Source organism: Ursus americanus, chromosome 29, assembly GCF_024610735.1.
Source record: "Ursus americanus isolate L20-20 chromosome 29, mUrsAme1.1.p, whole genome shotgun sequence".
Classification (NCBI taxonomy): domain Eukaryota; kingdom Metazoa; phylum Chordata; class Mammalia; order Carnivora; family Ursidae; genus Ursus; species Ursus americanus.
In genome coordinates this window covers 5,598,834-5,624,448 of record NC_142155.1, presented here as the reverse complement: position 1 = coordinate 5,624,448, position 25,615 = coordinate 5,598,834, and the positions used below count along the sequence as shown (strand labels likewise).

At 34.0% G+C, this 25,615-nt stretch overlaps 1 protein-coding gene and 1 pseudogene across 3 annotated transcripts in view; both read right to left on the bottom strand.

Moving 5' to 3' along the window:
• PHIP (PHIP subunit of CUL4-Ring ligase complex) overlaps positions 1–25,615 on the bottom strand; it is a 133,092-nt gene that overhangs the window by 73,647 nt on the left and 33,830 nt on the right. For all 3 annotated transcript variants that reach the window (XM_045804071.2, XM_045804064.2, XM_045804080.2), the window contains exons 8-15: positions 10,460–10,681; positions 10,078–10,178; positions 5,578–5,648; positions 3,855–3,955; positions 3,723–3,763; positions 2,872–2,970; positions 1,897–2,050; positions 1,336–1,470 (exon numbers count right to left, since the gene is read on the bottom strand). In XM_045804071.2, the coding sequence (XP_045660027.2) occupies positions 1,336–1,470; positions 1,897–2,050; positions 2,872–2,970; positions 3,723–3,763; positions 3,855–3,955; positions 5,578–5,648; positions 10,078–10,178; positions 10,460–10,681 (924 nt within the window). The remainder of the gene's footprint in view (positions 1–1,335; positions 1,471–1,896; positions 2,051–2,871; positions 2,971–3,722; positions 3,764–3,854; positions 3,956–5,577; positions 5,649–10,077; positions 10,179–10,459; positions 10,682–25,615) is intronic.
• Positions 10,688–25,615, bottom strand: LOC148107492 (high mobility group protein B1 pseudogene; annotated as a pseudogene).

The following is a 25,615-nucleotide window of genomic DNA, read 5'->3' as shown; positions in this document are numbered from 1 at the left end:
TGATGAAAATTCTATCTTCTTACTCCTCCAACTGGTCTTATTAATTACTTCTTACTTTGAAGAAGTAACTTTACTATGATTATCAATCAAATATATTATCACTTTAATGAAATTTTTTCATAAACCTCTATTTCACAAATGACACTTCTGAAATTTTTCTTTGGCAAAATAACTGACTACACACACACTGTTAATTGTACTGCTTCATAATTCATTACTAGAGGTTTCTGCAATTGATTTTTTAAAAAAAATCTAAAGATGCTGAAATAGAAATACAAGTTTTTCTTTTTTTATTTTGTTGAAAGGTATCCCTGTTATATAGGAAATAAATTAAAAAATATATGACTGGATAAACAGCAGTATTTGAGGAAAACTTTATGCTTCATATAGTGGTTACAGAAACATGGTAACACTGCATAGTAAGCTGTATGTGATATTTAACCACTGCAATTTCAATACTCAACAAAATATACTAAAAATCTATATAAGAAGAAAAATGTAGAGAGGGAAAGTACTTGAACACAAAGAATATCTAACATACTATAATTTGATAAAAGACAAAGATGCCCTTAATTTTAAAATGGGTGTAGGACCGCCTGGGTGGCTCAGTCGTTAAACATCTGCCTTCAGCTCAGGTCATGATCCCAGGGTCCTGGGAATGAGCCCCACATCGGGCTCTCTGCTCAGCAGGAAGCCGGCTTCTCCCTCTCCCACTCCCCCTGCTTGTGTTCCCTCTCTCGCTGTCTGTCAAATAAACAAATAAAATCTTTAAAAAAAATTTTTTAAATGAAAAAATAAAATAAAATGGGTGTATTAGGAGTAGGGGTGTCTGGCTGGCTCAGTTGGAAGAATATGAGACTCTTGATCTCGGGGTCATGAGTTTGAGACCCACATGGCTGTAGAGATTACTTAAATAAATAAAACTTTAAAAATAAATAAATAAAAATGGGTGTACTGGAAATCAAATTCTGTTGTACAAGAGGACTTTTGAAGTACAATAACACAATATAAATATTAAGAATTTCTTCACATGGTTTTCTAAAGTTTTTCCTATCTATATTCTATCTTCATATTTGTGAGTTTCTCAAAGTACCACTGTTAAAACTATTTTAAAAACCAGATTAATTATCAGCAATATAACTGTATTGTAATATGCACAATTTTCTTTCAAATTTAACATCTAAATAAGTGTACAATACAGAACTCTTTCTTGAAACTTAAAGGCAAAATAATGTCTAAATAAACTCCTAAACGGATTTCCTTTGTGATATGCAGAGTACCTGTAAGCAGTCCTCAAATCTTCAACAGTTATAAAATGAAGAGACTGATAATTACCATATTGAAATAAGATCGAATTTTGACTCCTCTTGCCAGATCCCACACTATCACGTTTCCATCGTGACCAGCAGAAAAGAGAACTCTTGGATCGAATGGGTGTGGCTCAAGGACAAACACCTCATCTTCATGACCCTGAAATATTTTTGAAGTGGCAAAGAATTATAAATTTGAAAAAAGGAAACATCAATCAAACATCAATATGGCAACATTTCTAAAATTTGAATTATAAGACATATTAAAGTGGCAAAAATCTTCAAATTTATCAATGGATAATAATGAAGCTGAGCTAATACCACCAACCAAGGCTTTGCTATCATTTGGTGAAACCTGAGAATAATATTGATGTAGCCCTACATACTAAATAACAGCAAGGATCTAGATTTCCAAGCCAAACTAGTTTAACTACATTTTAAATTATTTCTGATCTCCCACAAAGACCTGTTATCCATCTAGCAAGATTTTTTAGCTAACTTTTTATGAAAGACTTTCTCAATAAAAAACAGTCCATTCTATAATTAGCTTCATTATACCAAATAAAAATGAGTCTTTTTTTCTCACCATCAGGACATGAATTAGTTGACCGGTGTAAGAATTCCAAACTTTCAGAGTCATGTTATTAACTGCAGTTATAACTGTATTGTCATGTCGATCCCAAGCTACCATAGTTACTTTCATTTTTGTGATTTTATCTTCTATTCCTTGAAGGTTTTGGCTGAAAGTGATGGAGGCAGTATTTGTTTACACTGATATTATTTATTAAAATAGTAGTATGACAAAAACCTAAATGTGGTTTTCTTATAAATTGTACTTATATTCATACATGGATAACTATCATTTAATGGTAATTAAGAATAGTTTGAACCAACAAAGAATGAGGGCAAAAGTCACTGCACTGAGTCAGCAAATCCAGGATTTCAGCACTCCTAAGCCCTTAGTAATAGATGATCTTAGGCGTGTTATCAATTAACTCTATCTGGATCCAAGAGTTCTGTGCCATGCTATTCACTCTCCATCTTTTACTGCTTTTGTCATGCCCTGCTAACTGCTTTGCTCTTCCATCCGAGACTACTACACAAAAATACAAATAGAGTTAACTGATTTCTATAGAAACTAAAACCAAAATAACAGTTGTAAGGTGAAATATAATTTCTCATGGCTGGAAAAAACCATTAGATATACCATATCATCCCTCAGTGACATACTACATCATCTCCCTTTGACATATGAACAACATAGTACGTCCTACTTTCTGAAGAACACCAGCAAAACTTAAAAGTATTCCTACAGTACTATCATCTCCTTAACAAACTGAACTGAAAAACATCATTAATGCAGATCTTCTCATATTTTTGGCAAAAAATAATTTCAGAAATATCCTTTCCATCTCCAATAGCACTAATTATTATAGAAAAGTAATCATTTTAACATGGATTATGACATGATTTATAGGCTGAGAGTCACATCAACCTACAATACAGCATACATTAAATTATCTACCTTTATCTTCACACTATTTCAAACTTGATCTCTTACCCTGCTGGACGAGTAGCCATATCCAACAAAATGCTCTTCCATTCTCTTCGTTTAAATTGCCAAATACGCGCTGTCCCATCACGACTGCCACTTACAAACCTATGTTAAAGGAAGCCCAACCCCCCCAAAAAACCACATGCATTTAACCAAAATGTGTTTTCCCAGAGATGTTTTTCAAAACACTGAAAGAGAGCATTCATCTTTACTTACACAGCATTCTAATACAATAGAGATTACTGTCAGATATTCTCTGTAAAACTAAGAACTTCTGCAACTTTATGGATTTTAAAATTTTATACACATACATTCTAATGTGTTTGGCTAGGTGACTAGGTCTCAAAATAACACTCAACAGCGATTCAAGGCCACTATTTACTACCTTACAAACAGAATCAATATTTTCCAATGGAAAAATACTGATTTTCCTCTCAACTGAAGAACTTGACTTCTTTTACTCAAGGTGCTTATAAATATCTTTCTTTCATTTTAAAATAAGAACCTGGGAAAATTTATACATCATTTAAGCCTATCATCAATACATAGTTCTGCCTCAAATATTACATTATCATACATTCCAAAACTCTTAAAAGCTTCCCTACACTTTGACAAGTACAGAAAATATAAAGGGTGGATAAAAATCCCTTTTATTAAAAGTGGCCAAATAAACTAACATTAATACAAAGAAAACAAAGATGTGCTCAGGCTATAGTCAGTTTAGTATAACTCGTTAACACCTTCATATTAGGTAGCCAGCTTTTATATAATTCTAATTAAAATCTGACTACAAGAAATGACTTTATTTGAAAATGTTAAATTGGAATTAAATTTCCAAACAAAAATAATTATTTTACCTGTTGCTAGTGTTGGAAAACTGGATACTGTCAACTTTGTCCTATGTACAAGCAGATAAAAAAGAGAATCCTCAATATAACTATTAGACTCATTTAAATTGTTCCAATCTAATTCTTTTTACCAGCACTTACAGTATGAAACTCCAATTCTGATATTTTCTCTGGCTGACCTGATCCAAAAAAATAAACCCGAATAATATGATCTGTGCTTCCTGTGGCCAGAAACATTCCACCTGCGGAATAACAGTGAACACTTATGAGTAAAACGTAATTTCAAAATCTCTGAAAATTAAGTAAAATGCAAGCAACATTACCATGATACACACTCATGATTAACATTTTATTCTAAAACTATTCATATTGATTCTAAGTATATAATACATTTAAACCTGAACTTTATGAACTTATAAGTTTACAAACACAGCTTTAACTAAGATGAATTTTTCAATTTTTCAAAACAGGAGTAAAGATTTCTACTACAAATGACTTCGCTAAGTGATTACATAATTTCATGTTAAAATTAGCAGTCACCCTCCCTAGAAACATGTCTTTTAACTCTGCTTACGTCCTTCTCTTGCCACATGTCCTACCTGTTAAAATCCTATCAAACTTTTAGAGCCCAGTTTCTTCAGTAGGTTGTCTTTGCAACTCTGCAATCCAATGAGCCTATCCTCTGAACTCTTATTAAGATTTTGTCTTGTAGCACATACATTTTACTTTACATTAGTTATTTATATATACAATTTACCCTCTTTCCTTGGAATCAATACTCTCCCACAATGTTGAAAACAGTGCTGTATATAACTGCTTACAGAGTACTCTCAAATCATGGATAGTGCCTATAACTGTGTTATTACCAAAAGGAAAACTGTCTTCATGGCAGTAGCAGTAGAAATCTAGAAGTTAGATATTAAAAATGTTTGGATATTAATATGGCAAAAAAAGACTTATGTCATTAGTTTGTAATCACCTGTTGAGGTACAACTGCTATCCACAACTATGATTTGAGAAGATTAGTAAAACTGGAGGTAAATATGGAAGGAACTGGTATTAGGAAAATTAGGTATTAAATCTATTGATGTTTAGTTTCATTTTCTCATCAGTTCATTTCAAATATTCAAATTATAATTTCCTTAAAAAGACATATCCATTCAAAATGTTACTGCATAAACTCAAAACATAACTGGAGTATCACTACTGCTATATAGCTACCTTTTAAAAAGGAAAGAAGAATTTGGAGCAAAGTAATTAATAAAGATTTACAAATAGCAATCAATTTTTACTTAGCTACAGAATACTTCCAAACTCCATGAAAACATAAAACATATCTAAAATACCTTTCTTCCAATGAGGTAACTATTCAAGGATCTATTCTTTAAAAGAGTCAATTCTGAAACTCTTCTTCTCTCCTACCAGAGCATTACGGTCTCAAAGAAAATTCTTAGTCATGTGAATACATAAAATAACTCTGGTAAAGTTCAAATATTTTTTTTTCCTTTTTAAAAAAGATTTTATTTATTTATTTGACAGAGAGAGACACAGCAAGGGAGGGAACACAAGAAGGAGGAGTGGGAGAGAGAGAAGCAGGCTTCCCGCTGAGCCGGGAGCCTGACAAGGGGCTCGATTCCAGGACCCTGGGATCATGACCTGAGCCGAAGGCAGACGCTTAACGACTGAGCCACCCAGGCGCCCCTAGTTCGAACATTTCTATATTAATTTATGACCATCCCTTGGTATACGTATGTGAATAAATCTGTATTACAACAGCAAATATTTTCCCAAAATTTTATGTGTTCCACTAAAAGCTTTCCCATGTACAACTTTAAGTGGAAAATTAGGGAGAAAAAAATCTTACCAGCGCTAAAAGAAGAACAGATCATTTGAACTCCAGGCCGAGGGCGCTCTGTAAATTTAGCAGGTCTCGGACTAGAACACAAAAAATAAACAATTAAAAATATCCACAAAAGGATCAGCAAGACCAAAAATGAGCTGTTCCAAAAAATAATCACAGAAAGACAAAATTAAAGAAGCAACAGATGGCTCTCTTCCTAAAAACAAGTTGGAAATCATTATGTGTTGTGATCAGCAGATCTTATGGCAACTCTATAGATTTTGTGATCCACACATGAAACATTCTCAAAGCCACTGTCATACTGGACATGCAGTTGTTACATTTACTTCTAATCAAATTTAACAAGTTTTCAGTTTTTCATACAGTACAATAGCAATGCACAAATACATTAGAAAGTAAGTCATTTATAAACATGAACACACTAGCAAAATAGGTGCTGCCTCTTGTGGCATATTTATACCATCAGGTTTAGGTAATAAACTTTTTCAGTACTAGATACTGTTAATTAAACATTTCCCTCTGTTAATCGTCTGATGTGATGAAATATGCCTTTTAAGACCCAGAAAGAATCTTACACTCACCCTAATGAAAATCTGAAGACTGTTTCAATCTTATGTCAACTATAATGCTCATTCAAAATAATCATCTACAGAAAAGTCACCTACACTCAAAAATATTTACATTAATTGTATAAATGTGTTACAGATGTCTTCTATTTACACTACTGACATTAAATGTTACAATCAATGATACTAAATAAAAGAAAAATTACAGATTTTACACCATACCAGCTCCAATAAACATACAATATATTTGTAATGCTCCACATACAGTGATTTTATTTAAAGCCCTACTTAACATACATTTTGACCTAGTTTTTCTCAGTTTATCAGGGGAGAAAATTCAAAAAACAATTACAGCCTCAACCAAAGTGCACTGCATAATTTCTACAATCTGCAACAACTGAATATAGAGTGGTTTCAGTTTTGTGATCATATAAGGAAAAAAAGTACAAAATATTTATGATCAGTTATATATTTAGAACAAGAACAATCTTTTTCACTGATACACAACACAACAAAAAGTACTTATTAAAAATTCTCGTAATTAATAAGTGTATAAATATGTTTTTTTAAAGATTTATTTATTTGAGAGAGAGCGAGAGAGAGCACGTACACTCTCACAGGACAGGGCAGAGGGAGAGGGAGGGGAGGAGAGAGAGAGAGAGAGAGAGAGAGAGAGAGAGAGAGTGTCCCAGCTATGGAGCCCAAGGCGGAACTCGATCTCAGGTCCCTGAGATCGCAACCTGAGCTGAAACCAAGAGTTGGTCACTTAACTGACTAAACCACCCAAGAACCCATATAAATTTTTTAACATGACATAACAATTTTTCTTAGTCACAGGATCTTACATAACTGAGTGTAAATAGATAGTCTGGAGAAATAGAAAGTTATTAAAACATTCTTACAACCTAAACAATTATTCAGAGTAAAATTAAAGTAACTGTAATTTAAGTAAATTAATCTGAAATTATAAAGGCAACTAAATGCACTACTTTAATCTTATGTATCCTAGGCTCTACATTTTTGTTAATTCTTGGCACAATCATTCATCTAAGGGTTAAGCATCATTTGGCCTGAACTTATAATCAGAATATGCAAACAATCATATAGATTGCCATTTTAAATGGACTTTAATATTTCTAAAGGGAAAAAACAGATATACAGGTACAAATAATTTATTTTTAAATTCACATTTGAGGAAATATTTTAAGATAAGGCCTTGGATTCAGACTCTCTGAGTTCAATTTCCAAATCTGCCATTTATCAGGTGAATGACCTTAGGCAAGTTAACATTTCTGTACCTCAGTCTCCTCATCTGTAAAATGGCAGTAAAAAGAAACCATAATCTTAAGACTTACTGAGATAAATAAATTTAATCCACACAGAGTGCTTAGTACTGTGCCCAGCACACTCAATAAATATTAGTATTGTTAGTATTTTAATTCACTTCAACCAGTCCTAGATAGTCCATCAATGAATAACTGCTTTTAGTTTGGTACAGTGGTTGAGAGGGGGTTCTAACAGTATACTTCCAGTATCCACCTCAGTTTTCTCTCCCATCTGTCCTAAAGATAATATTTGTATACCTTCTTCATACGGTTGTCATAAAGATTAACGAGATGACAAATGTAAAGTGCTTAGCGTAAGCTTAGCAGACTAAGTGCTTAATAAAATTTTGTAATCATTATTATCTGTATATTTTAGGATTCCCATTCTCCCCTCACATCTAATCTAAATATGCTTGGACAGCTTTCTCCAATCAGAGATCTCTTCAGCCAGCTTCCAAGTCACCCAGCCACTCCTATTTCTCACCTATGAAGCAGCACCTAATTATTAGTGGGAGTTGTTACCGTATACATAAACATTGTATAGAAGCAAATTTATCAAGAGATGTGGGTTTCCAAAATAGGTTTCATTTACTAATAGAACTGATTTTCTCAATTAATGCAGATTGGGTTCCTGAAGGCACCTCCTCATCAGATTACACAAAAGCATTACAGCTCAATACAATTTCTGCCTCTGATCAGTAATTAAAACCCCTAAGACAGTAACAATCTACATCCTGCCAAAATTTTTGACAGCTATCAGCCATGAGTAAAAATGGAAAGGAAAATAGGTGTCCCAAAGCCTATAACTAAGAAAAAATTACTCCTTTATGACTTCAGATTAAAAGCTTTTAAGGGACAATTATAGTAAAAAATAGAAAGAATACTATCTCTAAATAACCAGAAAAAACTTTTATGTCCAAAAATAGGAAAATCACGAAGCAAAGTATGGAATAACAACTCAGTGGAACATAATGCAGCTATTAAAATTATTATAAATACCTATGAGAAAATGTTAAGGAAAAAAACCAGCAGAAAATTATATACATTTCTCTACTTACATCTACATTAAAAAACACATTTATGTGAAAAATATGGTTAGGGTAGTTGGTTATTGGGTGAATCTATGTAAAGGTTCTGAAAAAAATCATTTATACGGAATACCTCACTTCTCAAGAATTCAGATTAATATTATTGTACTTAGCAATGTAATCCTCAAGAAGCACAAAGTGAAAATTTAATTTTGTAAAAACATTTTTGTTCCTATGCTAATCTGAAGACTTACGTAAGGTTTTCTTCTCTACAAAAACAAAACATGAAAAGACAATGGTATCCCAATCTGGTCCATTAAGAGGTAAAAAAAAAAAAAAATACTCAAAGGAAGACAACAATTAACTATTGCTGTTATCCATACACATCAGTAAAATATTTAAACTTTTATCTAAATGTCTACAGAAAATCTTTACTATTTTAAATATTAAGAATGCAACTAAAATGAAATCAATTTGCTTTCTCCGAAGAACCACCTCTTTGATCAGAATCCTTTTTTCAAATGAAGTAGTTTGTTTTATCATGTTACTCTAGCTGCCAGGACCTACTAATGCCCTGCCATAAAAGGCACTCTCCAGGAATGTTAATATTCACAAACCTTATGTAAATGCTACTGTTTTAAAATAATAAAGACATTCACAAATTATTCAACTTGGGTTGATAATTTATAAATAGAAGTCAGATAGAATTACTGAGATATACCTTCTAATCTGAATGATGTTCTACCATGAGAACACAGAGATGACCATTTCGACACTGCAGAACCACTGGGTGCACTACTTCCCCATTCACTGACTGTCTATGGGGCAAAACGCAGCACTTCCTCTCCCTACTATACCCACTTGAGAGGTGGCATGGCATAGACAGCATGGGACCAACAGGCAGGGAAGTGCTGTTCTAATGCTGGCCTGGCCAATTTTTAAAAACTGTTTTAACTATGGAAAAGTTGTTTAACCTTTTTTGCCTCATTGTCCTTAATCGAAAAATAATACTTGTTTTAATAGCCAACTTGTTTTAATAAACCAAGATATTAATACAAGAGAAAGTAGAAATGCAAGATGCTATTATGGGATGAGGGAAGGATGCATCTATCTACCTTGATGTAGTTTAGTGAAAATGTAATTAATTGGTTTTCCTAAGTTTCCCAAGATCTACAATAAAATCTAAAATTTGTAGATTCAACGACAGAAATAACTGCAATTCTTCTAAAGAACAGCCTTAGGGACTCTTAAGATTATGTTCTCAACACTGGAAGGAGCTATTGAGATGAAACTATGCCACATACAGAAAGGAGTGGCAATAAAACAATACGTTCTGAAGGAAACAGCTACGGCTAACAAAAAGAGAAAAAAAAAACAAACCCCAAACATGTTAACATAAGAAACTTTCTTTGAAGCATGAAAAAAATAAAGGGGGGGTGGAACATGAAAATCAAAGAGGTCAGTGAACGCATTTTTGTTACTTACTCGAGGAGAATAAATTTCCTACTATTGACTACTTTATACTACTGCAATTTTAACCATTAAATTAAACAAATTATTCTATGAAATAAAAGAGCAACTGACTTTATTTTAAGGGTTCCAGCATCCCACAGCCAAAAACAAATAGTGCCATCTGCCCCAGTAGAAGACAGATATCTCTTTGAGCCACTGCACAATGGTGAGAACTGAAAAACAAATGAAGAAAAAATATCTTTATAAGAAGAGTGACATAATCTAAAAAAAAAACCCACTTTTTACCATATCAACAGCAACTACAAAAACAGAGTTAGAAAACATCCAGAATTAATGAAGGTCAGGACTACGATGTTTTTTAAAGTCCATGTGTTTATAAAGAAAAAAGAAATATTCCTTTCTTCATTTTAGGTAGCTTTATACAAGGGATTATAAAAGTGACTTAAAATTTAAATTATAATCAAAAGGATTTTACAGGGATTAAAACAATTACCTGTAGTGATGTTATAGATGCACTGTGGCCCTGAAGAACAGCCAAAGGTGCACACGTTCGAAGACACCAGACTCGGATCATTTTATCACAACTTCCAGCTGCTATCATAGTATTCTCATAGTTTACAGCCATGTCTGATATTTCAGCAGCATGTCCTCTTAAAGTAGCTAATAATCTCCCATCATCTGTTGCCCAGATTTTCACAAGACAGTCATCAGAACCCTTAAAATAAAAATGTGCATTAATGGAATTAACTATATATTTTCAAATTCTGAACAGAGATAAGAAACTATCTGTAATGTCCACTTCCCAACAATTACATTTTTAAATACTAAAGTGTAAAATACTTATTTCAGGAATTTTCCTCTATACAAGGCTATTTTTATTAAATTATTCACTTATAAAAAATGCCTTTGTGCCCACCAATCTAACAGAAGTAGCATGTTAACAATAATGTTTACCTATGATCCCCTACCCAGCAGCCATGGTAACCTCTATCCAGAATCTTGTGAAAGAATTTGAACTTCTGAAGTAACAAAGCAGAATTACAATAGAACAAAAGTAACATAAAATAGTGACTAATCCTGTCAATGTTATTATGTTACACGGAAATGAAAGTAAGTTAATTTGGGGCTTTTTCTCCTAGGCTAAAAACAATATATATACGTATTTCCCATCAGTGATCTTCAGCTAAATACATTACATATAAAATCACCAAAACCATTTTTTTTTAAAAATTAATTTTATCTGCATGAAGTCAATAAAAATACCTAAATTACATGTTTACTCTGCTATAGTAGCATAAGCTCAGAAAGAAATTGTAAAAGATACAAAGGTTTTCTATGAATACCTATATTTACAAATAAACACTTCAATTTCACATAAAGAGATTAGAACTTCTAGGCTCTATTTTTTCCTTTTCTAATTTTCCTTATTCACTTTATAGTTGTAAATTTATACTCTTTTACCAACCTCTTCCTATTTCCTCTTATTGTTCATTATTTGAAAGGTTTTAAATACACAAAAAGTAGAGAACAGTGTCACTAGCCTCATATATCCATTTCCCAGAGTCAAACTTATCAATATGTTTCAAAGGTGGCATGTTACAACCTTCCAACCTAAATCTTAAAAACAAAACAAAAAACTCTTATATCTGACATTAGAAAGTGGTTAGAAGATCCACAACAGTGAATGACACAGATGTGTTATTGCCTTCATACTGATGATATGACATATAAATGATCACACAGTACTAACGGAACATGCGTATCCTAAACCAGATTCTGCCAACACTACCTAGAATACTCTCAAATAACTCACGTTCTTCTGACTGAGCTTTGAAGCAAATTAAGTGGGCTATCAACCACTAAAGACTAGTGACAAAACTTAACTTTGGTAAATTATCTACACTAAAATCTGGTATTCTTATCACATTCATTTGAAGCTGGTCAGACTTTTTATCTAACTTTGGTAAATTACCTACATTAAAATCTGGTATTCTTATCACATTCAAAAAGCTGGTCAGGCTTTTTATCTATAAAACAAGGTAGTTAAATTAGATGATCCCTAAGGTTCCTTCCACCTTTAAAATTCAGTGATTCATGCACTCATTTATTCATTTGCCTTGAGGTTAAATATGTGACAAACACTAGAGATACAAAGATGAGATGCAAAGACACAGTATTCCTGTCCTCAGGAAGCAAGGCAGAAGAGTATAAATGCAATAACATGTCTGAAGTGCTATACTGTTAATCAGAAGAGATCCAAACCAGGGAGTAATGTGTTTGTCCTGAGAAATGAAGAAACAGGATCTGGATCTGGAAAAGAATCCAGAAGCAGTAATGCCTGGACAGTCTTCTGCATGAAGACACAATGCAGTGTAGTTTTTTCGAGCATAGAGTGCAGTATCAAATGTCTCAGTTCACGACCTGTCATGACCACTTTCTACATGTTTAACATTGGGCAAGTTACAGGTATCCTATGCCTCAGATTTCTTTTCTATACCTATCTCATAAGATTGTTGCAAAAACAAAATGTGTGAGGATGGAGTGCCTGGCATACGATAAGAGCTATGGACTATTACCACTGCTTTTGTTGGTGGTAGTATTCTTATCTTACTTTAGCAATAGTCTTACTATTTTAAAAAGAACAAAAACATCCATATGGCAACTAGAGAGAAAAGTTTGATCAAAGGCATGAAAATGTGAATGTGAGAACTGCAAGTAGTCTGTATGCTAACAGTGTGAAGTAAAGGCATGAGGATGAAGTTAGGGAAAGACTATGAAGGACCTTTTATGGTATACTAAGAAATAATGTTTTATAATGGGGATCACTTAAGATTAAGATCAGTATCAGGATCAGATTTATGTTTTCCAAAGATCCCGTCGGCGTCAGTGTGAATTAGGATAGAAAGTCAGAGGTCATCTTAAAGTTGTTAAAATACTACAGGTAGGAGAGAATTGAGTGATAAAACTGAGATTATTACAGAAGAGAAAGATCAAAAGAGATGGATACAACAGCTGTTTGGGGAATTAAAGGGATGAAGAGTATATCTTGGCTATCTGTGGAAAGTAAAGAAGGAACTGTAATAGACCATGACTTCCAGAAAGCTGGTCTGCCTACCATTTGGCACATGGAAATTGCGTTAGACATTTGTTGAATTAAAAAAAAGGAGTTAAAGCATTTATTTATTAAATTCATGTATTCAACTGCTTAAATTCCAGAAATTAAGTCAATTTATTCATAGTGTTTATTTTCTAAAAATTAAGGCAATATTTGGCTCTGATCTAAATTCACAACAAAAATTGGGGTGCCTGGCTGGTTCAGGCAGTAGAGCATACAACTCTTGATCTCGGGGTTGTGAGTGTGAGCACCAAGCTGGGGACAGAGGTTACTTAAGAAAATAAATAAATAAATAAAGCTTATAAAATTCACAACAAAAATAAAATTTTTAAAAGATTTTATTTATTCGACAGAGATAGAGACAGCCAGCGAGAGAGGGAACACAAGCAGGGGGAGTGGGAGAGGAAGAAGCAGGCTCCTAGCGGAGGAGCCTGATGTGGGGCTCGATCCCATAACGCCGGGATCACGCCCTGAGCCGAAGGCAGACGCTTAACTGCTGTGCCACCCAGGCGTCCCAACAAAAATAAAATTTTAAGTATGCAAATACTGGTAGAATATATGAAAAAGTAAAATCATGACATCTCATTATGCTTCACAACACTAATAGATTTCATTTTGTTCTTATGTATTTAATAATAATTTTTTATTATGTTACGTTAATCACCATACAGTACATCCTTAGTTTTTGATGTAGTATTCCATGATTCATTATTTACTTATAACACCCAGTGCTCCATGCAATATGTGCCCTCCTTAATACCCGTCACTGGCCTTATGTATTTGAACAAGAATTTGCTTTATATTCTACCACAGGAGGTGTTTCACTTATTTTTCACGTTAACAAACAGGAAAAAACAAAAACCAAACATCTTTTTGACTGAAATGCCAGCTTTTAATGAAGAGTATAGCAACCTGTGATCTAACATCAGCGTTCAGTGACTTTTCACCAAGTAAAATCTAACAAGAAGTCCCATTGTATTTGTATTGACTTTATTACTTAGTAATCTCACCAATTTAATACAGTTAAATATTTTATAATTTTTCTCTATTTAGACAACTGCTAAAATAATACTATGCACATTTTCCCCAAGTGTGTATTATTCAAACTGACCTTTCTTTTCTTCCATTCAACTGCAGGAGAAAAATCTTTGATGTTTTAGGGAAATCTCTCTTCACTATTCTCTTCCGTGACCTATAAAGTAGTATGTTGTCCCCATCCTCACTCCTACTCCCCCGTGCTCCTGGCAGAATTTCAAACGGAACTCTAAAGCATCCTTAGACAATTTCTACTTCATGCATCAATACTTGTGATCACTAATTTATTTTTATGGGAATGTGAAACCAAAGATAATCTGACAGATTCAACTAAGTTCTTTTAAAATGACTATCAGAAATATAAATACACTATAAATAATAAACCAAAAAGGACTCCACAAGAAAAATTAAATTTACTGGGTAAACGTTTTTAGAGCACTATACATGTGTTTAAATTGAATGTGGAAGGATAAATTAAAAACTGATGAAATAATTCTTAAAAAAAAAAAAAAAAAGTACAGCCGAATCTGAACAGACACACTTTCTTTTTCAAGCCTACCTCAAATGTAAGTAAGGTCAATAATAAACCAAAGAGTAGGACATTATAGTCTTTCAATCAAGATGTTAAAAGTGTTATGGACACTAAAATAAAACCAATGTTATGTAAATGGTGAAAGGGAAAAGATGAACAACACAGACCATGGGGGTTGATCTTGGCTAGGAAGAATACATAGGCTTCTAAGATGTATGAAGGAGAAAGAGGCATGATAGAAATAACAATTTTAAAGTAAACAGGAAAGAAATTAGATGATTCCTAACCTTGGTGATAAAACAAATATCTGAGCATTATTTCCTAAAATGGGAGAAGAGGGAAACAAAAGAAAGGAGCCAAAAAAAGTGAATGAAGTTTGGAAATAAAGTGGGATAAGAGCAGCAAGAAAAAAGGGAAAATCTGTGAGCAAAAGTGAAAGTTCTGCTAAAATTAGATAGCATGATTTTAGAAAAACCTCAACTGACAAGTTTTTTTCAGAAAGCTCCAATGCCTAGGGGGAAAACAGAGGAGTCATTTCTCTTCAATAACATCTAAATATTGCTCTTAGGACTAGGGACTGGCAAAGTGAGAAAAGCTGGGAGTACAAAGTTTAAGTGGAAATAACAAGAAATTAAGCTGGAAAGGTTCTATCTGAGGAAGGTAACAGAGGGTTTTAGATACTTGTTAAGGAGTTTGGATTTAACCCAGGGTAGCTACTGAAGAATTTTAAGCAGACAAGACTTGGTTACTATTTTATTTCTAGCCACAATTAAATTTGAAGAAATCTATGAGCTAGGTGCAAAATTGAAAATGCTTTTTTGGATTCATTTTTAAATCAAACTTAAACTAGTGTTTAATGCCAAGCAAACACAAGACGGCAGTGTATTACTAGTTTCACTCTTCAATAATGCAAAATTGTCATAATTATTGTGAAAGTGTGCTCATTAATATGTTATCATTTGTCTATGTCAAACTTGCCTTAAAGACATCTGAAAAAAAAAAATCACAATGACAAGAATGTGCAGCTTTAGCTTACTTAAATCCCCAAATAAAATGTGACACCAAATTTTCAGTGACTTTTTTTTTTTTTTATGTGAAGACATCACCGTCAATGCAGGGATAAAGCCAAAGAATCAAAAACAATTGCCTTATCTTTATTCTGAAAAAACAGCAGTGTAGGTATTATTTATGAAAAGGCCTGGTAAGAAAGAGTGGGACTTCAACAAAACTTAGATTTGCCTAAACATAAGAATTTAGCTTGAAGTACCCTACAAATTTGTTTATTCCACTCCGCACCTAAAGAAGCCACACATACAATAAAACCGTGTGCCTTTAAAATAATCAATGTGCTCTGTCACTTAGGACAGAGGAAGAAAATGGAATCAGACATTACACTTAAGAATCACTGTTTTCTTCTTTCTTTGTCTCTCAGTCTCTCTCTCTCTCTCTCTTAAACTTTTAAGTATTAAGTAGACTATGGAGATAGTAGCAGCAAAGCCCTTTCCTTTCAGCAGGCAACAGGATCTCTTACAGTGTAGGTTAATTCCTAATTTTTTTTTAAACTAGTACAACAAACCCTATTTTGTGAATCCCTCTTGGAAACTTCAAAGTTTCATCAAAATAAAAAATTTAAGAGGTAAAATATAGATAAACCAAAACAAATATGGATATTTCCATCAATAAAGCCTAGACAATGTCTGGTACACATTTGACTTTGGTATTCTGGTAAAGAAAAATTCCACAGATCTCTATGACATGGCTTTCTACTTCGTTCTGGACTTAAGTATTAAAATTCTCCTTAAAATCTAGAAAAAAATGTTCTACCTAATGTTATGAAAACTTTATGAAACAACTTCAGTAACAGGGCTTTCAATCACTTAAATTCTATGCAGAAACTAAAGGAGAACCTAAAATTTACACTCCCCAAATTTAATTTCTGGAAGGCAAATTTTAAAGGCTTAATTGAACTACTTATTTTTGTAATTATGTATTTGCTTATTTAAAATAAAAGCTAGATGATTAGACGTGACAACTATGTGAACTATTCAATGATGAAGAAAGTACTTTACAGAATGGAACAGTAAATGCCAAAGAATGGCTGACTTCTGCAAGCAGAAAACTGCATACATTTGGAAACAGTACAGCAGGTTAGTTCTCTACAGATGACCTTAAAAGGAAAAAGTAGATAATTAAACCTTCCCCAGCTAAAAGAGAAGCATCAATTGTGCACACCAACCAAAGACTACTACTTTGAAATAAAAAAAGAAATTTTGTGATATTTAAACCTACAATATCTTGGAGAATCTGGCATTCCTTGGCAGAAATCAACCAGGAGAATTCTAATTTTCTTGCTACTACTACACAGATTTGAGTCAGATTTCACTCTTGATGTCTTTAGAACAAACAGAATTAAATGTTGAAAACATCATGTATGTGTCATTTTCTTATTCATGCTAAAAAGTGGCTTGTTCTTCAAGCAGCTAAAATGTGCTTATAATTTAAATTTAGTTCAATTTTTTTTGGTTTTTTTTTTTTTTTTCCAGAAACCGGCCATTGATTTTCTTTCTTACCAATCTATCAGACCTGTTTCATTTTCCTTACAAATTACCCTAACCTTCAGTGTCAATCATTTCAACACACGCCTAATTTTCTCACTCTTACCCACCTAAACCACCAATGACTAACCTGTATCAAAGTAATTATCACTTGCTCTGATCCTGCTCCCAGGAGACCAAGAACTATTATGGAAAAAAAAAGATACGCGTACTAAATCCGCAACACTGCAAATTTATGAACACTCTATTTATTTGGGAGGCTAAGGCTAACTAGTCCCTATTCATCACTCTTTTCCTGCTACCAGAGTTTATCAAATACCTCTAGGACCCACTTCTGTTCCCTAACCAAGACTCTTACCAGATAAAATATTTCACAATGAAAAGTAGAATCTGTTCATTGTGAACCTAATTAACTATGTTTCTAAATAGGCCAAAATAAACTGCTCTTTATACATCCCATCTTCATCTACTTATTTTCACCTATCCTCCTTAAAGACCTTTGCATATCAAGTCTACTGTTCTAGCTCCTTCCCCCTGACCCACAGTTTTCACAAATTTATCCTCCTATAAATTACTATACTCTTGGCTCTCCTTTTCATTACCACCAAACTTACTGAATACTCACTATACCTCTCATGCACTTTTTAAAGATTTTTATTTATTTGACAGAGAGTGAGAGCACGAGCGTGTACATGCACAAGCAGGGAGAGCGGCAGGCGGAGTGAGAAGCAGGCTCCCAGGGAGCCTAATGCACGACCCAATAGGTAGGCAGATGCTTAACCAACTGAGCCACCTAGGCGCCCCCTTCTCACACACTTTTAAAAATAATTTTTAATTTCAAACTTACAGAATTTCAAGAAGAGTACTAATGTCTTCCATATCTCCATGACCCAGATTGTTCAGCTATTAACAATTCACTACATTTATCCCATCACCACCTTTCTTCCCTTCCTTTCTCTCCATGTAACACACACACACACCCACACACCCATTACCATTAATTTTTTTCTGTACCATTTAAGAGCAGGCTGCAGACCTGATGCCCCATCACTTCTAAATATCCCATTGTGTACTCCTCCCCCCAAAAAGGACATCATCTACATAAACTGGGAAATCCATATTGATACAACTGCTACCCAATCCACAGACCACATTCAAATTTTGTCAACTACCTTGACAATGTTTCCTTTTCCTTTTTGGCTCAGGATCCCATATAGCAACACATGTCATATTTTAGTTAAATTGTCTCTTCAGTCTCCTTCAATCTGGAATATTTCCTCAGGCTTTCAATTTTGTGTCCTCAGAAATTTATAAAGAATACAGACCTTTAATTCTGTAGGATGATCCCAAGCCGCAGTCTGTTTACCATTTCTTTATGACCACACCTAGGTCATACTGTCTTGGTAGGAATCCCACCACACATATTTTTCAGTGCACCACTTGAGAGTCCACAAAATGTCAACTCATCTCACCACTAGTGAAGTTAATTTTATCATTTGTTTCCAAGGTATCGCCCCTATAAAGTTACAATTTCCCCCTTTCAATTAATATTTTGTGGGAACCTATTGCAAGATTAGGCCAAGATCTTCAAACCAAGATCCTCCACCAGTCTTCGCCTCCATTGATGATATACAAATGAACCAACCACCACTATGATGGTTGCCAAATCATCATTCTTTCTACAATTATTGGTTGACTTTCAACAGTAAAGAAGAGTTTTCCTCCTTTCTCACTTATTCATTTACTTAACCGGTATAGATTCTTGGGTCCCTGTCTATCCTAATGGAACTTACTAAGAAGATAGAACAAAACCCCTATTCTATCTTACCTTTTTTAATTAAAAATATTATATTTACTTAGAAGCATTTACAATGTCAACAATACAGCTGTACTTTTTTTCTTTTTGCAATTACAAAAAGATATTCTATTAATAAAACAATTATTTCCTGCACTGGAGACAACTGAAGATGACAAAACTACCATCCCCATACAAAACTAGTTTCTGCTGTGCGCCAGTAAGAACCTGCTTTAAATTTCCATGCCAATTTACAACTCTCATACTGTACAAGGCAAAGTCAGTGGCTACTGAAAATACCACCAGGACAGCGCCATACGTTTGGTAGTTATAAACTATACCAAAAAAAGACAACCAACAGTTTAAAAACAAATTTTACACAGCATACATTTCAATTTTCAATTTTTTTCTTAAAAGGAATGAGTTGTGTACAGGAATGTTGAATGCTTAATAGATAAGAAAAAAAAACCTGCTCTACTCCTCCTCATCCTTTTCATCTTCCTTCTTTTTCTTGCTTTTCTCAGCCTTGATGACTCCTTTTTTTTTTCCTCTCTCAGCCTTGAAGGCTGCTTCCCACCCCTCCACCCCCCGCATCAGGCTTTCCTTTAGTTCAGTACACAGCAATATCCCCTTTGTATTTTTCCTTCAGCTTAACGGTCTTTTTTTGTAAGGCAGCTTGTCATCTGCAGCAGTGTTGTTCTATGTCTCTCCCAGTTTCTTTGCAACATCACCAATGGATAGGCCGGGATGTTCTCCTTTGATTTGGGGGTGATACTCAGAACAAAACAGAAAAAAAGTCTGAAGGAGGCCTCTTGGATGCACTGAGATCCTTGAACTTTTTTGTTTCCCCTTTAGGAGGGATATAAGTTTTCATTTCTCTTTCATAATGAGCCCTATCTAACCTTTGCCATATCTTCTAATTTTTCTTTCTGCTTGGCAGGCATGATCTTCTACCTCCCTGAGCACTTCTTAGAAAACTCTGGGTAGCTGATTGAAGCATCTGGGTGCTTCTTCTTGTGCTCCTCCCAGCGGGTTTGCATGAAGAATGCTTATGATGACCTTTTGCCTCTCAGCTTCTTAGGAGCCCCTCTGTCCATGTTTAATTACTTTCCTCAGTGAGGCAAACAGTCACCCGGTGCCTGTCTGGCTCTCACTGCCCCAGCACCATCTCTCACAAAACCCAAATTTTAAAAATAGTAATTTCAGACAGTGATACATATTATAAGAAAAATACAGTAAAGTGTTTAAATGGGATGAACAATGGTGGAATATGGGGAGGGAAGTTAGTCAGGAAAAATCTCTAAGAAAGCAGTGCTTCAACAGATGACTGCTAATAAAGCAATCAGCCAGGGGAATATTTTGGAAAAGATAATTCCATGCAAAGGCAATAGCTACTACAAAGGCTCCAAAGCCATAAATGGGCTTTGCAAGTTTGAAGTACAGAAAAAGACCAGCGTAAAAGAAGCATACAAGGAGAAGGGAATTTGTCTTATAGACATATGTATATATCTCCCCTAATAGATTCTAAGTTTCTTGCAAAAGAGAACATTATTCATTTTTTATCTCTCTAATTGACTGGTTGATTCATTTATCATTTGTTCTACCCCTAATGAATGCACTCGATATTCGGAGGCATCACAGACCTAAAAGGTTCAAGAAAAAAGTCTTTGTTATTAAAAAGTTCACAACTTAAAAGAGAGACATCTAAAATTCACTGCAACATAAAAGGAAGATACAATATAACAGAAGTATGAAGTTCAGTGATAGTACTCTACTTCCAGAAAACAGCCTTTTTAAAAAAATTGTCAGGCTTTTTGAAAGAGTAGTCTGCATTACGTCTCTTCCATTTTTCAATTCCCAATCCCTCCTCAATGCACTGTAATCTCCTATCCCTAATATTAAAATAGAATAGTTTTTTGTCAATGTCATTAATGGCCTTCACAAGCTCAAAAAATGCCTTTCAGTTCTCATTTACTTTCGGTTTTTATCTTTTACAAAATACTAATCCTTTGTCTTTTAAGACACCACTTCTTTTATTTTTCTCTGGCCTCTTAAGCAGCTCTCAGTCTCAATTATGGCCTTTTTTTCACCTGTTTTAATAGTTAGTCAAACACATATGAGGTAATATAATCAATATCCACATTCAGTGATTCCCAAGCTAAATCTTCTAGCCTTAATTTTTTTCCTGAGCTTCCAATGTCTCTTGAATGTTTCTATTTGGCTATATAAATAACTATCTCAAATTTAACATGTCCACCATCACAAATTTCTCTACTTAAATCCCTACCACAGTAAATGACGGGACTTTCTAACCAGTCACACAAGTTAAAAACATGTGATCCCATACTCTTTCCCTCTCAATTCTTCCCTATATTCAAATGAAACTCTTACATCCTAGAGATTTTATTTTTAATCTATTAATTCCATCCCTACTTTCACTGTGACTCTGTTCAAGCCATGATGATTTCTTTCATGGATCACTGACAGAACCTTTTCACCAATTCCTCCATATATAGACTTAGTTTCAATCCATCCTTAACAATAATGTCAGAGGGATTGTTAAAAAGATAAATTATACTCACTCTTCTGTCTAAATCTGTCATTTTCTCTCCACTGCCTTCAGGAAAGAAACCCACTCCCCTTCATACATTGCCAAAAGGATCTTTATGATTTTGTCCCCCACTAATATATCTAGCTCTTGTTTAATGATATTCCATATTTATTCTTTGCCATATCCAACAATACACAATTTCATGTTACAAATGCCTTTTCCCAACTCTGCAACATCCAGCTAAACTCAGCTGAGGTGTCATTTCTAGTTAAGTTTCCCTTACCATCTACCATCTCCTACAACACACTGAATTAGATACTTCTCCTATGATACTTGAGTATCTTATATAGCCTCATTCAAGCTTCTTATCAATTGTATCACGATAGTCTGCTGACAATCTGTGAACTCTCCAGGGACAGATACTTTGTCTTTCATTTCTAGATCCTAAGTGTCTAGAAGAGTGACTAGTTATAACTTAGAGCATTTATGGAAATACTACATGTTCTTTTGCCTTAATTTGAAAAGAGAGATACATTTTTTTTTCCTGTAAAGGGGGGTGTCACCTGGGTGGCTCAGTCGGTTGGGCATCTGACTCTTGATTTCTACTCTGGTCATGATAGCAGGGATTGAAAGCTGTGTCAGGCTCCATGCTCAGTGGGTAGTCTGCATGAAATTCTCGCTCTCCCTCTGCCCCTCCCTCCACTTACTCTCCTTCAAATAAATAAATAAATCTCTAAAAAAGGGCGGGGAACTTTTTATATGGCTCTCAACATACTTTTCTGTATTATGAGTGAATGGCTTCCTCCTGAGAGAATTCATTAACTCTACTTTTCTTTGGTGAATATTATTTGAAGTAGTGATTCTAAACCCAAGCAAAAAAAAATTAAAAACTAAGAGCGAATTAGGAAGCAAGTCTGACTCAGTAATTATGCTATCTCCCTCTCTGGGTTCTTCTCATTATTCTACTGGGAAAAATTCATTAAAATATTCTAGTACAAAATATTTGTGAATTGTCCTAATATAGAATTTCACTTATCAATTACAATGATTTCATTTTGGATCTGGTATAGAATTTGTAAATAAGATTTTAGTTAAGAAACAAAATGGATAAAATTTATTTAAATCTATCTAAAAGAAACAGCAGGAGGTAAAACTTAATGACTGCTTACTGTATCTTGATCTATTCTAATTACATGCATTATTTCATTCATGTAATCATACAAAAATCTTATGGGGTTGGTACTATTATTACCCCCCCCATTTTTTTGGGGACGAGAAAACTGGAGATTAAAGTGGAGAGGTAATGTTTCCAAACTGCAACGCTAGGAAGTGATAAAGCTGTGAGCTGAACTAAGAGCCACCTAATGTCAAAGCTGATGCTCTTACACACAATGCTATCTATACTGCCTCTAGCTACGTCTACTCAGAAAGGACTCAAGAGAATCTGTCCCTTGAACAAAAACTTGCAAATATATCTACACGTAAGATACCAAATACATAAAAAGGAAAAACTGGTTGATTACTGAACTGTTATTCCAATAAATAACAATAGTGTGTTCTCTCACAGGAATTGCTCATTAGTCAATCATGATCTACTATCCTAAAGCTTTATCCCATCAGTTTTCAAGACTGATTTTCAAAACATTAGTCAGTGGGTAGTGTGTTTCCAGTGGAATGAGGGTACACTCAGCAGCCATCTCACTTTATGAAGTTAATACGAACAGTGAACACACAGGTATCCTATTGCCACTTGAGATAACCATAAAAATACAAGGAAATTTTAAGTAACACTACTTTTCATATCTACATATTTCTTATCACATGGTAACATTCTGGAGTCTACAACTGCAAATCAGCAGTAAAAAATTACAAATAAGACAATGAGTTCGGCCCAATTAGCAAATTTTATCACATACATAAAACGTCAACAATTTTAGACTCTTGTAAGACCCATATAAAATAATACGGAGATAATTTTCTTCCCTTTAAGCACGTGTCTTCAACTAAAGAAAAATTTTCAGAAAACAGCTTCTTCATATGTCATTCCTTCTCCTGAAATCAAATGCTCCTAAAAGTAGAAAGTAAATGTCTAGCACAGGGGCTGCATGCAGATTTTTTTTCTGTACAGGGCCAATAATTATCTTAGACTCTGCAGTTGTAAATACTCACATGTGCCAGTTTCTGTCATAATTATTCAACTGTGCCATTTGGTAGCGCAAAAGCAACCATGGGCAATACATAAACAACTAAGCATGCCTTTGTCTGAATAAAATTTTATTTACAAAAACAGGTGGAAGGCTGGCTTTGACCCACAGGAATAGTTTGCTACCCCCTGTTTCAAAGTGCTGCTCTTCCAACTCCTTACCTATCACTCTACTAAACTCAGGAGATAACAACAGCACATAACTGCATTTCCCCTCAAAAAAATTCAAGGAGATTATGTATCTAATTCAATCAAAACACACATAATGCTTCATGAAGTAAAAGAAACAAATACTTACCATCCTGTCATTTATTTTTTATTATTTTTTTAAAAGATTTTATTTATTTATTTGACAGAGAGATAGCCAGCGAGAGAGGGAACACAAGCAGGGGGAGTGGGAGAGGAAAAAGCAGGCTCCCAATGGAGCAGGGAGCCCAATGCAGGGCTTGATCCCAGAATCCTGGGATCACGCCCTGAGCTTCATGACTGAGCTACCCAGGTGCCCCCCATCCTGTCATTTTTAAAGAAAGAATCCCCACAAGATACGTACTAACATCAAAAATTAAGTAAGTTATATATTTTTATAACCTCAGTGCAATGACGTAACTTTATACTCACCAAAATGAAGTACAAACACAATGTAATGCTTTTTTCTTGTTATTTCAGTTTATTACTATTTTTGAAAAATTGTTTTAAACATTACAAATACCAAATTTACTTTGTTTTCAGAACTAAATTTAAATATTGGTATACTGAGCTTGAAAAAGCTAAATGTAATTTTTCATTACAATTTGAAAACAAATTACTGTTATAGATATATCAAGCACTTTACCAAATATATAGATAGCCTGATACCTTCATGACCTGTCAGAAAATTTCACTTTTATTTTGCTGCATAGAGAATAATGGAGATAAAGGAGAAGGTGAAAGAGGAGAACACTAATCTAAAAAATGATCTGCAAATGCCTGAGTGGATTAGAGCCAGGGAAAAGATATGTATGGAAATCCTTTCCCACATCCTGCTGTTTAAGCTGTTTTACAGGTGACTGGGTACACGGGTAGAGAAGTAGATACAAATAAATCTCAGTTTACAAGCATATTTACTTAAAAGAGGAATCTGTAATTGTACCCAACTGTGTAAAATTTGCAGCTGCTCTCCAAAGACAGAGATAGGAATTTCCATTTTAACTTCCATTTTCCAGTTTCTTACTTCAAAGAAAATTAAAGACTTTGTGAATGAATGCATACCTTCAGCTCACAGGGTAGAAGTATTGTCAAGTACAAGAACACTGTAGTAACTACTACATTAGTGGATGTAATAGTTAATACAACTAAAAATAAACAGAATTATTTCCAAAAGTAATTTTCTCAGTTAAGGCTGAAAAGTTCTGCTTTTCTCCACTTAACAAGTCAAAAGAAACAACAGCAAATAAACCCAAAGAGCCTCTTTAAACACATCAGATATACTGAAGAATGAGGTGCTAAGGATAATATAAAAAGATACATTTAATAATCTCCTCTAATTTGCTTAACACACTTTCGAAAAGCCCCGCACATAGAATTTAAATTATTATAGGATATTTCTATAAAATGTTAAACTGCATATTTGATATAATGCTGGGAATTACACTTATCCATAATGTAGCACCATCATACAGCTGTGCCTGTATTACAACATGTCCTTTACGAACTTTCCAAACTTGGATCAAGTCCAACTTCAAGTAAACTCTTTTATCACAGTAAGCTAAATTACCTGAATATCCAGTTTTTCATTAGCAGAAAAAAATAAAAGTTCTATTTCAAGTTCAACTATAAGCAATGTTTCTTCAATGCCATATATGAATTAGGATAATATTTCAAAAA